This window comes from Diplotaxodon limnothrissa, linkage group LG20 (assembly GCF_057381915.1).
Source record: "Diplotaxodon limnothrissa isolate DT_005_m linkage group LG20, D_limnothrissa_male_GT1.1, whole genome shotgun sequence".
In the NCBI taxonomy this organism is placed as follows: Eukaryota; Metazoa; Chordata; class Actinopteri; order Cichliformes; family Cichlidae; genus Diplotaxodon; species Diplotaxodon limnothrissa.
In genome coordinates this window covers 4,238,985-4,252,308 of record NC_140615.1, presented here as the reverse complement: position 1 = coordinate 4,252,308, position 13,324 = coordinate 4,238,985, and the positions used below count along the sequence as shown (strand labels likewise).

The 13,324-nt window shown below is 41.2% G+C and overlaps 1 protein-coding gene across 1 annotated transcript in view; it reads left to right on the top strand.

The window, feature by feature from the left end:
• The window catches only part of wnk3 (WNK lysine deficient protein kinase 3), a 42,313-nt gene extending 29,461 nt beyond the window's left edge, over positions 1 to 12,852 (top strand). Inside the window, exons 12-25 of the mRNA XM_085345344.1 lie at positions 215 to 258; positions 2,266 to 2,395; positions 2,516 to 2,632; positions 2,722 to 2,823; positions 2,931 to 2,976; positions 3,080 to 3,232; positions 3,334 to 5,354; positions 5,573 to 5,819; positions 7,464 to 7,549; positions 8,282 to 8,622; positions 8,756 to 8,991; positions 9,081 to 9,176; positions 9,268 to 9,431; positions 9,748 to 12,852. Of these exons, the coding sequence (XP_085201470.1) occupies positions 215 to 258; positions 2,266 to 2,395; positions 2,516 to 2,632; positions 2,722 to 2,823; positions 2,931 to 2,976; positions 3,080 to 3,232; positions 3,334 to 5,354; positions 5,573 to 5,819; positions 7,464 to 7,549; positions 8,282 to 8,622; positions 8,756 to 8,991; positions 9,081 to 9,176; positions 9,268 to 9,431; positions 9,748 to 10,296 (4,332 nt within the window). The 3' untranslated portion in view covers positions 10,297 to 12,852. The remainder of the gene's footprint in view (positions 1 to 214; positions 259 to 2,265; positions 2,396 to 2,515; positions 2,633 to 2,721; positions 2,824 to 2,930; positions 2,977 to 3,079; positions 3,233 to 3,333; positions 5,355 to 5,572; positions 5,820 to 7,463; positions 7,550 to 8,281; positions 8,623 to 8,755; positions 8,992 to 9,080; positions 9,177 to 9,267; positions 9,432 to 9,747) is intronic.
• The last annotated feature ends 472 nt before the right edge of the window (positions 12,853 to 13,324 follow it).

Sequence of the window (13,324 nt, the reverse complement as noted above, 5' to 3'; positions counted from 1 at the left end):
CGAAATATTTGACAATAAGCTTTGACTGCACCTTTTTGATTCATACTAACAAATTTTGATTCCTAAGTGTATTCATAGAACGTGTCCTATATGTCATTTGTCATAATCACACTATTGCTTTACTTGCCGTTAACATAGCTAATCTATTTTTGCATTCTTTTCTTCATGCTGGCATGGTTTGTGTGTGTGTGTTTGTATATATGTCACTCTACAGGATGGTCCTTGTAAGACAAGTGCAGATCGTCATTCTTCATCAGGGTAAGTGATATCATTGCAGTCTGATTTCCATATAAATGTAATCTCAGTACTGAGTGAAGCTGTAATTTGCCATACAAGGACTTAAAACATGCTCAGAGACTTGGTTTTTCTTTTAAATTGAATTCATTTTGCAGCTAAGTAGTAGTGCAAAAAGATTGTTTTTTAGAAATCATAAGAGTCTTATGATGTAATAATGTTTTACATTTGAATCCTTTACAATTTCACATTAAATGTTGAGTGAGAGCCTTTAAACTGCTTCAAGCATGGCTGCTGCTTTTAGATCATTTGTGGAAAACTCCTCTGCATTTTTCCCTGGGTTGCACTAGATTTTAAACACTGTGGCCAAATCACAAGCCTTTATCTTTAAAGGCTCATTTTGGGTAACAATGCATAGTCTCAGTGATCTTTCTTTGGCAGGTCAGGAGTATTTGGTTTTGGTTGTTCTGGTTCAGCCAGAAAAGTCCATTGCACTGTGTGCTGACCTGCAATAACACTATGACAGAAACCATAGTTCAGGTGGTTTTTGTTGGATGTTCTTCTCATTGACAGTCTGACCCTCAGGGTCAGATTCCTCGCGCATAGAACTGCCGGTATTGAAAACGATGAGAAGTTTGCTTCTGTTTGGGCCTCTGACTGACGTGCCACATTTGGAATCGGACACACTGGTGTTTGATCTCTGCTTCATAGACAGGAACTTTGCTCTTATTAGCAGTGATGATTCTGGACAGCCATTCACAAATGCAGGTTAAAGCTTTATTATGCAAAGGATAATCCATATGTAAACATCAGGAACACAGACATCTTCTCTGGGCTAAAGTTCATTTAAAATGGACTGAGGCAAAGTGTAAATATGGTCTGTGACAAACAAAGTTTGAAATTCTAATTGGAAAACATGAATGCTGAGGCACCACACTAAACAGGGAAGGGACCATCCAGTTTGTTATCAGCACTCAGTTCAATAACCTGCATCTCTGACAGTATGTGGTTACATTAGTGCCTATGTAATAATAACCCTGAACATCTGGAAAGGCACCATCAGTGCTGAAACATGTATACAGGTTTAGAGCAACACATGCTCCCATTCAGATGACATCTTTCTTAGGGAAGGTCTTGCATACTTTAGCAAGACGGCGCTAAACCACATACTGCATCTTTTACAACAGCGCTGGCTTTTTGGTAGAAGACTCCAGGTGCTGAAGAGGCCTGCCTGCAGTCCAGATCTGTCACCCATTTAACCCTTGTGTGGTGTTCGTATTTTTGTTACTCAGCCAGTGTTCATGGGTCTGGTGGACCCGCTAGAGTTTTGGCTTTCCAAATTAACACTATCAAACAATTTTATGTTAAATTACTCAACAGATGTTTACTTCATCCCAATTACAAGACATATGAACAGCAAACATGGTTAATTTTTTCCCTTTACCTTTGTTAGATCACATTTATGAATTAATGTGCTTCTCGTTTTTCTTTTATATAAAATGTTATAAATAAATCAGTTATAATCAAGTGGAGTGAGTGGAAAGACACAACACATTTACACGTGAAAAAATAATTAATTGTTTAATTTTTCTTTTGAAAAAAACTGAACACGGGTCTCACAGACCCGAACACCATACAAGGGTTAAAACATTTAATGCATCATGAAATTAAAAATACCACAAAGAAGACACAGGATGTTTGAGCAACTAGAATCCTACATGAGACAAGAATAGGACAATATGCCTCTCCCAAAAGTTCAGCAGCTGGTCTCCTCAGTTCACAGATGTTTACAGACTATTGTTAAAAGAAGAGGGGACGCTACCAAATGGTAAACAGGGCCCTGTCCCAACTTTTTTGAGACATGTTGCTCCAATGAAATTCAAAATGACCTGATTTTTGAGATTTGGAAATCATTGCATTCTGTTTTTTTTTCTATTTTATACAGTATCCCTACTTTTTCATAATTGAGTTTATACATTTATACACACTTAAGATTTACAATACAATTTCTAATCTCCATGACACCTTTAGGTGTATACCAGCCAGTGGTGAAGACCCCTTGCAGCTCTTGGCGAATGGAAAATTAGAGAAACTTAAGTCTCAGAGACGAGCTTCCAGCCAGAAGTCTGAGAAACACCAGTTTCAACTGAGCATGCTTCAGGTGAAAAAATATAGGAAACACCAACACCGACTTTATTACTATATTTGTTAAAGTATATTTATGGATATTAAAAGATTAATAGCAAAGAATAAATGTGATTATTTGTCTTGTACTTAATAGGTGTCCGGCAGTGGGGACAATATGGTGGACTGTCAGTTGGAGACTCACAGCAACAAGATGGTGACATTTAAGTTTGACATTGAAGGGGATGCACCCGAGGACATAGCAGATTACATGGTACATTACTGTATGATCCTGTAGTTTGCACTTATTTTGAAAAGTATTGTTTTAATTTTTGATGACTGCCATTTGATAAAACTTTGCAGGTGGAGGAGGACTTTGTCCTTGATGTGGAGAAAGAAACATTTGTTGAGGAGCTCAGAGCGATAGTTAAGAAAGCCCATGAAATGCTTCAGACACATTCAGAGGTACTATCAGTCTAGCCTCTTTAGTCTTTCTGTTTTGTTTGAATAATGCTGAATCTGAGAAAACGTGAATATATATACAAAATGATAAATCCTTATTTTCGTACTAGACTGGATCGACTGACCAGTTACAAGTCAGCACTCCCACTTACTCCAGTAAGTTTAGGCATATACAAATGTTCTGGTAGAATGGGAATATGTTCTATGTGATGCTTCTCAACTTAGTAGAAAACAGTAATCAATCTTTACGGTTTCTCAGTGGACCCAGTGCCCCATTCCTCCCCAGTGGGACGTTGGCGGTTCTTTATCAACCAGACTATCCGCCACAGAGACTCTCTTTCCAGTCAGGGAGCAACCACACCATCACCCACTGCAGAGACAAGGATTCCCCAGTCTCCTAAAAGAGAGAAAGGTGAGCACTCCTGGAGTCGGTTTTATTACTTTGGCTTATTAACATGGCCCATTTGGCCACATAACAAAAACTTAACTCCGTGTTCATTTCTGCGGCTGTAGAAAGTGAAGGATCCCAAAGTCTGGAGTCCTTGAGTGGAATGGGCTCTCCTTCCTACCCCACCCTTTCTGCCACCTCCCCCCCAGACTCCACTGTTTCAGTACCTACTTCCATGAGCCCCTCTGCTACCGCAGCCCCTGTTCATCACACAGCACCTGAAACCAGGCCTGGACCAGCCTCTGTCCCTGTCACCACCTCAACTGGCCTTATCTCAGCTTCTGCTGACCAAATTTCTATTGCTCCTTTAACTATAGCAACATCTGCTGCTGCTCCTGATGCTAACCTCACCAGCTTGTCCACTGCTCCTGCTGTTGTGTCTCCCTCACCCATCACTATTCATCCTGATAACCTGACTTCTCCTGGAACCAGTGTTTGTTCCACTGCGAGTCAAAGTGTAGATGATACTCTGATCTCTGCTTCAAGGCCCCGTATGTCTGCCGTGGACCAATCTTCAGCCTCTTTTCATTCCCCTTCTCCTGCTGTAGTCATCCCTTCTACTGTAAGCCAACTTGGCATAGAGCAGCAGCAGACATACACCCAAGTAGCCCAACCAGCCCCACAACAGCCACACCAACAGCTACAGTCTGCATCACAGCAGCAAGTACCATCACCACAACAGAAACTGCAGTCCCAACATCAGGTGTACCACGAACAAGTACCACTACAGCAGGAACGAGCACTTCAGCAGTCTCTCCAGCAGTTGCATCAGCAGCAGCTAATTCAAACACAAATACCACTTCAACAACAGCTGACTGAGGTGCAGGGAATGTCTCAGCATTGTCATTCAGAGGTGTTACAGCAGTCTCTGCCTCTGCCACCTTTTCCTCAGCAGCCAACCGAACAACCCCTTGTTCAACAGCAGACATCAAAGTTTTCCCCACAGTTGCTGCAGCAGCCTCAGTTACAGCAGTTACAACAGCAGATTATGAGTCCTGCTGGTCCATTGCCCCCCAAACAAGCCCACATTGATCAACAGCAGCAGCAGCAGCAACAGTTAAACCTACAACAGACATTACACTTACAGCAGCAGCAGCTACAGCAGCAACAGCATCAGATGTTTATGGGTGCTGCAATTTTGAAACCAGATCAAAACCAAATGCTGCCCCTATCAGTTAGTCAGCAGTTTCTTCAACAGCAGACACAGCTAAATGTTTGCCCAGTACCACAACAGCAGGTCCCACAACAAACCCAAGTGCCTGTTGAGCTGTTATCACAACACATACAGGCACAGAAACAATCACAATATACTGAGCAGCAACAGGAGATGGTTAAAGCTGTGGACACGCCCCTCAAACAGCTGCAGTTTCCACTACAGAAGCAGTCCTCCTTACAGATGTCAGAGTCAGAGGTGTCCACGGGAGAGACAAGTGTTACAGAGGACACAGGGAGTTATTCTGCCCCCTTTCATCCCTCCTCTGACTCCTCTCTGCCACCTCTGCATCTGGGAACTGCTGAAACCCCCTTACCCACATTCTCCCACGTAATGACGCCATCCCCTGTTCAACCTTCCTCCGTAGCCGAGTCAGACAGCGAAGGCCCCCCCAAAATTGAATTTGTAGACAACCGCATAAAAACCTTGGATGAAAAGCTAAGGAATTTGTTGTATCAGGAGTACAGCAGTGGGACAGCACTGGCTGGGGGGGCTACCTCTGGCCCAACATCAGCTGCCTCCACATCAGCAGGTGGTGATGAGTCATCAGAGCCACAGTCAATCCACCACTCATCTTTCCCCCCACCTGCCTCCATCTCAGATACTTCTCCACAGTCCTCATCCTCCACTACTTCCTCCACCACCTCCCGTTCATCTTCCACTTCTCCTGACCCAGAGAGAGAAGGAGGTGGAGAGAAAGCTTCCAAAGAGGTGCCCAACTCTATGGAGTTGGACCCAGTGGAGCAGCAGCTTGGCCCATCACTCCTCACCACCTCTGTCTCATCCAGCCCACCCACCCCTCTTCTGCCTCCCAATCAGGATGACTCTGCTGGGCCCCAACGCCCACCTGTACCAGGAGAACCAACCATTCTTGTGAGTGAATACCACAGATTAGATTTCAAGTAAATTCTCCTTCAGTTTGTCTTTCACTGTAGTGAATTATAATTATTGTTCTGTTTCAGTGTGTAAATGTGACTCCACTATGTTTCAGCTGTCCGCGATTATTTGTATTATATAAATGTTTGAGTATCTCTGCGTTTTTTTATATCTCAACTCCATGCAGCCACTCTTAATTGTCTTAACTGTTCTAGGCTGTACCCTCACATTCTGACACCAGTGCCATTGGAGATGCATCATGGCCCCCCAATCAGCAACCGATCCCCCTCCGGCACGGACAGCAGCAGCACAATGCAGGAGGTGGATATTTTGGCCTAAACCTGACATGTCCTAGTATCAGAAATCCTGTTAGCAAGAAATCCTGGACTCGAAAATTCAAAAACTGGGCATGCAAACTGCGTCACTCCGCCAGCTTGTTCAAGAAGCCCAGAGTCCAGCAAGGTAGCGTCCTTTTAGGGAGTAAGCGCGCGCGAGAGAGAGCGAGAGCGAGAGAGAGAGAATGGGATGTTGGGGCATGGACCTAAATCTAATATCTAGTACTAATTTTAACATAGCAAAATAACTTTTTTAACCTTTAAGGCTTTAAAGTTAATGTTAATGGACATTAATGTTTCCAGCTAAATAATACTGTTTTATGTATGTTTTTTTATTTGGTTATAGTCCCCCCTGTAAGTCCCTAGTGTTGACATCACTGCATACATTACTGTTTGTTTTTATTTATTGATTTTTTTTTTCTAAATTCCTTTTTACTAAATTTCATTTTCTTGGCAGTCTTTCTTTTTGCATGACTTGCTCACTCAGGGGCGAGAACAGTGGAGCGTAGAGGAGGGTGGGAGATTGGCACAGTGTAGGAAGAGTTTGGCATCACAAATCTGATGTCCTCCCAGTGCTGATGAACTATGGAGTAAAGACAAGCTGTGCCTGTGCCAAGGAAATATTCCTTCACATCACACCTCAACCGCAACAATCATCTCAACTGCACCTGCTGACTCAGTGTAGACAGCGTAATGCAACTCACATCATTACACAGATAGCATAGATGCTAAGTTACCAAGCTGATGTTATGTAATTGTTTGTAGTTCAGAATACATATAGGCTTATCCTGTAAACTCATACACAGTAGCACTGCTCCAAAACAATAACATATGATGTAGCTGTAGTGAAGTAAGTGAAGGTCATAATATGTTAGAATACAGTGTGTGCATTACCAAAGGATTGTAAGTTACTGCCGGGCTCTTTTGCACACGTTTAGGCTTTCCATATGGCTACGTTTTATCATGCTTTTCAAGTATTCCAGTCATCTTGCATGTAATCGTGTTTATGTGTGTAAAGTGTGTAGCAGTAGCTTAGATCTTCTGTTACAAGAGCACATGCATGAGCATGTATGTTATGTTCTACACGCGTGACTAATAATGGACCATTACCTGTAAGTAACACATATACCAGGCTGTATATATTTTATGTTAATTTTTATGTTTTATTTTTCCCTTAAAAATGGCTGTGGTGATCCATGTACACACTCTAATGTCGCAATCCCAAATATCAAACACACTGACCAATATCACTGTTGCTCTGACAAAGATCTTAAATGTGATATTGGGCTACATTGTCTAATGAGTGGGTGGAGCAGTGATGACTTGGTGAGAATGAGAGCGTGGATGTGTGGGTGGGCTATACTGTATTTAACTGGTATTTTAAAATATGTTTTTGCTTTTAATGAATGCATTTACCACTACTCCCCACACCTCACGAAGTTTTTTTAACAACTTTAAATTCACAAAGACCTCATTTTAAAATTGACATCCACAGAAAGTATGTTTACACAGTTTACAGATTTGCATGCATGTTAAAGAAGTCACAATGTTCTGTGATTTGAATGGCCAATTCTTAACACTGTGCCTTTGTGTTTGTTCTCCGTGTCTGTCCTTTTGCATTTGTATGTCTCACTGTCATGTGCATTTTTCTGTTTCTGTTCCTTTCTTGTATGTCTGTATCATCATTTGTGTGTTTTTTATACGTGTGTTTGTGTTTTTGTATCTTTGTCCTTGTCTATCCCTTTTGTTTTCATCCCTTTCTCATTATCAGAAGCAGATTCAAGCAGTCAGCTGTTTAAAGATGGGAAGGCAGGAGCACCACTTAATCCACCGCAGCCTTCTAAAGGACGTTTTCAGGTAGGAGCACATTAGCTGATTCTTGTTAGTCTCAGTCTTTGGCACAGTCTGAACTAGGGCTGCAACAAAAAATTTTGGTAGTCGACTAATCTGCCAGTTTTTCTTTGATTAGTTGATTAGTCATCGATTAATGTTTCATATTCATATGTTTCCGGGTCAAAATAATGACCCAGGAAGCGCTTAGCAAGTATCATCCTGAGCAGTTTCTGACAGTTAAGCTAACATAAACATGACGGTACGAACATTTACATGAACAAGGTATCAGTGTGACGAACTAACTTAACTTTCTAAAACTGACCCATTCAGAGTTGATGTCACAGCTCCAGGGGGCGGGCCTTAAATGTTCGTGCACAGCAGTACTGCTGTTGTGAAAGGAAAGCGCTGCTTTGCACAGTCTGCATTTAACTTTGCTTGTTTTCTGTGAAATGCTTTCACATTTTTTAAAATCTGTTTCCATTTTCTGCTGACCTCCTGTTTTGCAGTTCGCACTACATTCTTTTTCCTTAGTATTGTCTGCAGTCTTGGCAGACGATATAGGTGATACTTCCCCCATAGCTTCCTGTAGTGTATTGCAGTTACAAAAACACATTTACTTGGTATTAGTATATGAAGCGTTGACAGTAAAATTTTGCATCAACTAATTTTTATAGTTGAGTCATGAATTATGCCGACAAAATGTTGCAGCCCTGGTCTAAACAAGCAATGAAGATTTCTCACATTATTAATCACCAGGTGACTCCAGTGCCCCAGACCTCTCCTCCAAAGGATCGCCCGTCGGGCCATGGTGGTGGCACTCACAGAAAAGTTGGCCGTTTCTCTGTGACCCAGACTGAGACTAAGAAAGATGACAGGCAGACTGACAGCTCGCCAGTGTCTCCTGATTTGGTGAGGGAGAGGAGGAAATCTCGGGTAAAGGAAGGAGATAAAGAAGAAAGTAAGAGAACGCCATCAATGGCCCACGCTCCTCGAGGTCCTGGCCACAGCCACTCACCCCTTGGAAGCAGTGATGATGATGATGAGAGTGAGCTAGAGGATGAAGACCTGCGAAGAGAATTACACAAGCTCAGAGAAAAGTAAGTCAACAAGGGAAAGAAGTTTTATTATTGTACAAGACTTTTGCCTCTCCATTTATTGAATTTTCTTCTTTGTGTCTCCGTTTATTTTTGTTTCTTTCCCACAGTACATAACCGTTCTCTTTCTCTGTAGGCACATCAAAGAGGTGGTTTCCCTTCAGGCTCAGCAGAACAGAGAGCTCCAGGAGCTGTACAGACAGCTTCGTTCCCTCAAAGACCAAAGACAGAGTCTGCCTGCCTCCCTATCTCGTACCCCTCCTCTTCCTGCAGCGCCCCCTGCCCTCTCACCTCGCAGGCCCAGGCCAACCAAAACAAAGTTTCGGGCCAGGCCTCACTCTCACATAGACAACAATGGAGTTACACATGCTGGTGAGGCTTTTACTATTTCTTCCTCACTTTCTTGTTTTGTTTTTTTAGATTTGCTCTCTGCGAAACTGTGTCTTGTATGTCTCATCCAGGGATTCAGCAGTCAAGCAGCTTTTCAGGTAGTGAAAAGAATAGGCTGTCACTGTACTGCAAGCCAGAGCACCTTACTACGCTACCTGCTAAAAGAGGTACGGTTTATCCTCGTAGTGCTAAAATCGGGTCAGCATACCATAATTAATGTCAGTTGGTGCCATGACAAGTCGCCTTGTTTTTCCACAGATCACAGTCCTCTAAGAAAAAGTACATTCACAGACGAGCTGCACAAACTTGTTGATAATTGGACAAAGGAGACAGTGAGCACCACCCCGCCTAAGCCTTCACTGAATCAAATTAAGCAGATTCAGCAGGTGCAGGAGTTGGGAGGCTGGAGCCAGGGAACTGAGGTAGGACTACACATGAAAAGTGTTGTTGGTATATCAGGCATGTCTTTCTTAATAATTAATTATTTGGATAAATAAACTTTATATATTTCAAATGCATTTTACTGAAAACTGTGGCTTATTGTTTATGAGAGGAAAAAAATCTTTTTTGAGTGTGATTTTGAATTACCAAACAATTCTTCATGGTTTTTGGTGATGATGATACAACTAAGTCAGAAAGCTTTAAGAGTTTTAGACAGTTCTTGAGCCAAAAGTACCAAAAGGTTTGTTTTGTTATTGTAGTCATAGTCTCTAAGTATTTACTGCTATATTTGTGCAGGTGGCTCCCCCAGGTTGGTTTCCAGTGGCACAGGCGCCCACAACCCCTGCCAGTTTGACTGTGGCACCCTCTTCCCATTACACGGGTGGAGGAAGCCTGTCCACCCTGCACTCTCCAGGACCTCCACCACAAACACACTTGGCTCAAGTCCCGCAGATGCAGCAAAGTTTACACCTTCATCAGTCTCTCCCCCTCCAGCAGATTAGCTATCCACAGTCCCAACTCTGCCAGCAGATACCACAGCCCCTGATGCAAACTCCCATGCAGTCTCAGTCTTTATCACAGACACCACCCATCGCCCAGCCTCAAAGCCAACCGCTGCTGCCTTCCCAAATGCCCACATCACCAGTGTCCACCGCTACATCTTTGCTGCCTGGTAGTGGTACCGCTGCACCCACAGATAGCGCTGCTGCTGCTGGTGGGGCATTTTGCTCCTGTTCCTCACCCTCTTCCACCTGTTCCTCATCGTGCTCTACTGCTGCTCTACCTACCAGTGCCAAAATTCACCAAACACCCCCCACCTCTACTCTTCCTCTGGGACAGAAATGAAACCAGGTGAAGTGTGAGGCCAATATGAAGGTCCAAGAGATGGACGTAAAGCAGATCCATTTAGAGTGTTAGTTCTGTGTACGTGTGCGAGAGTTGTGACTGCAATGACATATGGGTTCTAGTGTACTTGTGGATGTGATGGGAAATGAATGTGAAAGAAAGGTGATAGGTTGTAGCATGTACAGGCAGAGGGTAATGTGAAGCATGGCTGGGGTTTCTGAATCAGTATTGAGCTGTATAAAGTCTTTGATGTATGAGTGTGTGCATTTATGAGTGTGGGTGGATTATTTGAGTACATATCACTTCTGTCTTTGGACACAAAATAACATTAACGTTTTTGTTTGCAAACCAACTCAGCGGGACCTGAAATCTCCCTAAGCAGAGACGAGAAGGACAAAATATTTGACGGTGTTGACATTTTTCTTTGGATTTGTCAATGCTTACAGTGAAAGGACTATCAATTTTTAAAAGTGCAATTAGTAATGATCATCTAAATTGATCAGCACGTATTGTTTTCATTTGTCTTTAAGGCATAAAATATTTTTGTAGAAGCACAATGATTAATACCTGATGCATAGGGGATTTTGTTCATCATATTTTAAAACTGTAAGCCTACAGATCAAGTGTTTCAAAGGCAATCAGAAAAAAAACCCCAAACTGACAGCAGCATGTTTCAGAGGTCAGCACTTATCCGGCTATCCATTTAACTGCAGTGCAAACAAACACACTGTCGAGGTGTCGTGTACCTGTACAGCATGTGCTTGATTTTATATTGTTTTATGTTTGTAACAAAATTAATATGACCAGATGAATCCATAATATGATGGTAAATTCAAATCTGCCATCTCTGTTCAGTAAATATTTGGGTGCATTCAACCCAGGACTGCATGATTTTATGGCTGGCTTGACTTGCCTAGTGCAAACTGCTTGCACTCGCTGTATATTCATGAATCTCACAGTTACTGTTTGCAGCCCACTGAGGTAACGAGTCATATACATTTGCTTTCAATATGATATGATTTCACATTTGACATTTTCCTTTATTTCTGCTGCATATCATCTATACCAGTGCTGAAGAGGACGATTTAAAAGGAAAAGAAAAAACTGCCAAGTTATCATTAACTAAATTATAAAGGTATTCTCATATTGCCTTTTTCTAAAAATACTGCATTTTTGTGAGCGTGTGAGTTTATTTTTTTCTGTGTGACAAAGTGTTGTAATAGTCCTGGTATAGTGCATTAATTCATGCATCAAAGCAGCCTCTCAAATGTCACTGTAGTCAAGTGGAATTGTTTACGCTGCCTATGTTTTAGGCTTACTTTCTAAAAAGAGAAGAAGAAGAAGAAGAAGAAGAAGAAAAGGAAAACAACAGAAACAAAACAAGTGAGCGCTTCAGTCATACACCAGTTCTAAGTTTGATCAACACCAATGTGAGATCCTCACATGCTCATGTGTCAGCTTTGTTTGGCATTGTACAAATTCCTTGTTTCAATTGTGAGCAATTTAATTATTAAATATAGCCTGTTTGAATTCAACGATCAGAAGATGCAATGTGGGCCACTGTGCTTTATGCACACAACTAAAGGTTTACTCGAGTCAAACATCCTTCATTTCTTGATTTCTAAACTCATTTTGTAGTTGAAGACATTCAGAGTAATATATCATCAGCAGATATATTACTGTACACTCTGACAGCTTATCAGCCATACACACATTAGACCATCGATGGTTAGGTGTTAATACATTTTTTTGGTCTAATAAATAGCCAGTAGTCAAAGCGGTATTTCTGATTTATTAATAATAGATTGTGTGCCACAGAAAACATGTGATTTAACAGACAAAGACTGCTAAATGTAAATCAAAGGCATGAAACACGAGTGGTTAAGAGGAATAGTTCATGCCAAGTGGTATGGTTGTTCAGAAGCGGCATAATCTAGAATATAAATTTACAGTACTCAGTATGTGTTGCTTTTCAAGACTACCCACATTTTCACAGAGATGTACTGTAGTTCATTATTAGTGAAGGTGTGTGTGTTGTCATGTCTGATACTAACATGCATCTAACAAGCTACAGCTTAATGATTATGACTCATGAAGAGAAGCTGACTTTGTCCTTGAAGTGTTACCAAAATGTTATCGAAAAGACAAAGATTATTTTTGTATTTTGGAATGAGGTTGTACAAATTGTAAAATTGTGTTCCCCCCGCTACAAATCAGAGGTTATTTGAAACTAGAAAACTGGTTTTCATCCATGTTTACATGGGACTCCCTGTCTTGCTCTAACTCTGACAGGCGAAGCTCATTCCGGATCATATTCAGATCATTTTTGGTTATTTTGCCATCATATTTTAGTTTTGAACCACTGCAGCCCAGATGGTACATAAAGTAATGACACCTCACCTTCCCACTGAGCTTTAGGTCACATTAAATGAAATTAAAATAAAATTAATACAAATTAAACAGAAAATCTGGGGGCTCCCAAAATGACACGATTGAGAACCATGGTTAAAAAGTACATTTGGGCAGAAAAGAAAACTAAAGGAATAATGTATGTTGCGGGTGATTTAGCCTCTGTAAATTCTAACTAATTCATCTGTTGATTTTATTTATGTTTTGTAACTAATCAAAATAAATGATGTCAAACATCAAATGACACCAGTGTATAGGAGGTTTATTTGTACCGTAAGTTCACTGGGCACGTGGGATGTTCATATATATGCTATATATATGTGTTATTATGATGATAAAACACAATAATCATTTGTAAAACAAGTAAAACCTGGGCTACATTGCCAATCAAAAGTTTTTTTCTTTAATTTCATGACTATTTACATTGTAGATTCCCACTGAAGGCCTCAAAACTGAATGAACAGATATGGAATTATTTAGTAAACAAAAAAGTGTAAAAAGTCAAAACATGTTTTATATTTTAGATTCTTCAAAATAGCCACCCTTTCCTTTGATTACTGCACCCTCTTGACATTCTCTCACTTAGAGAAGCTCATTTAGAGAATGGTAAATGGTAAAT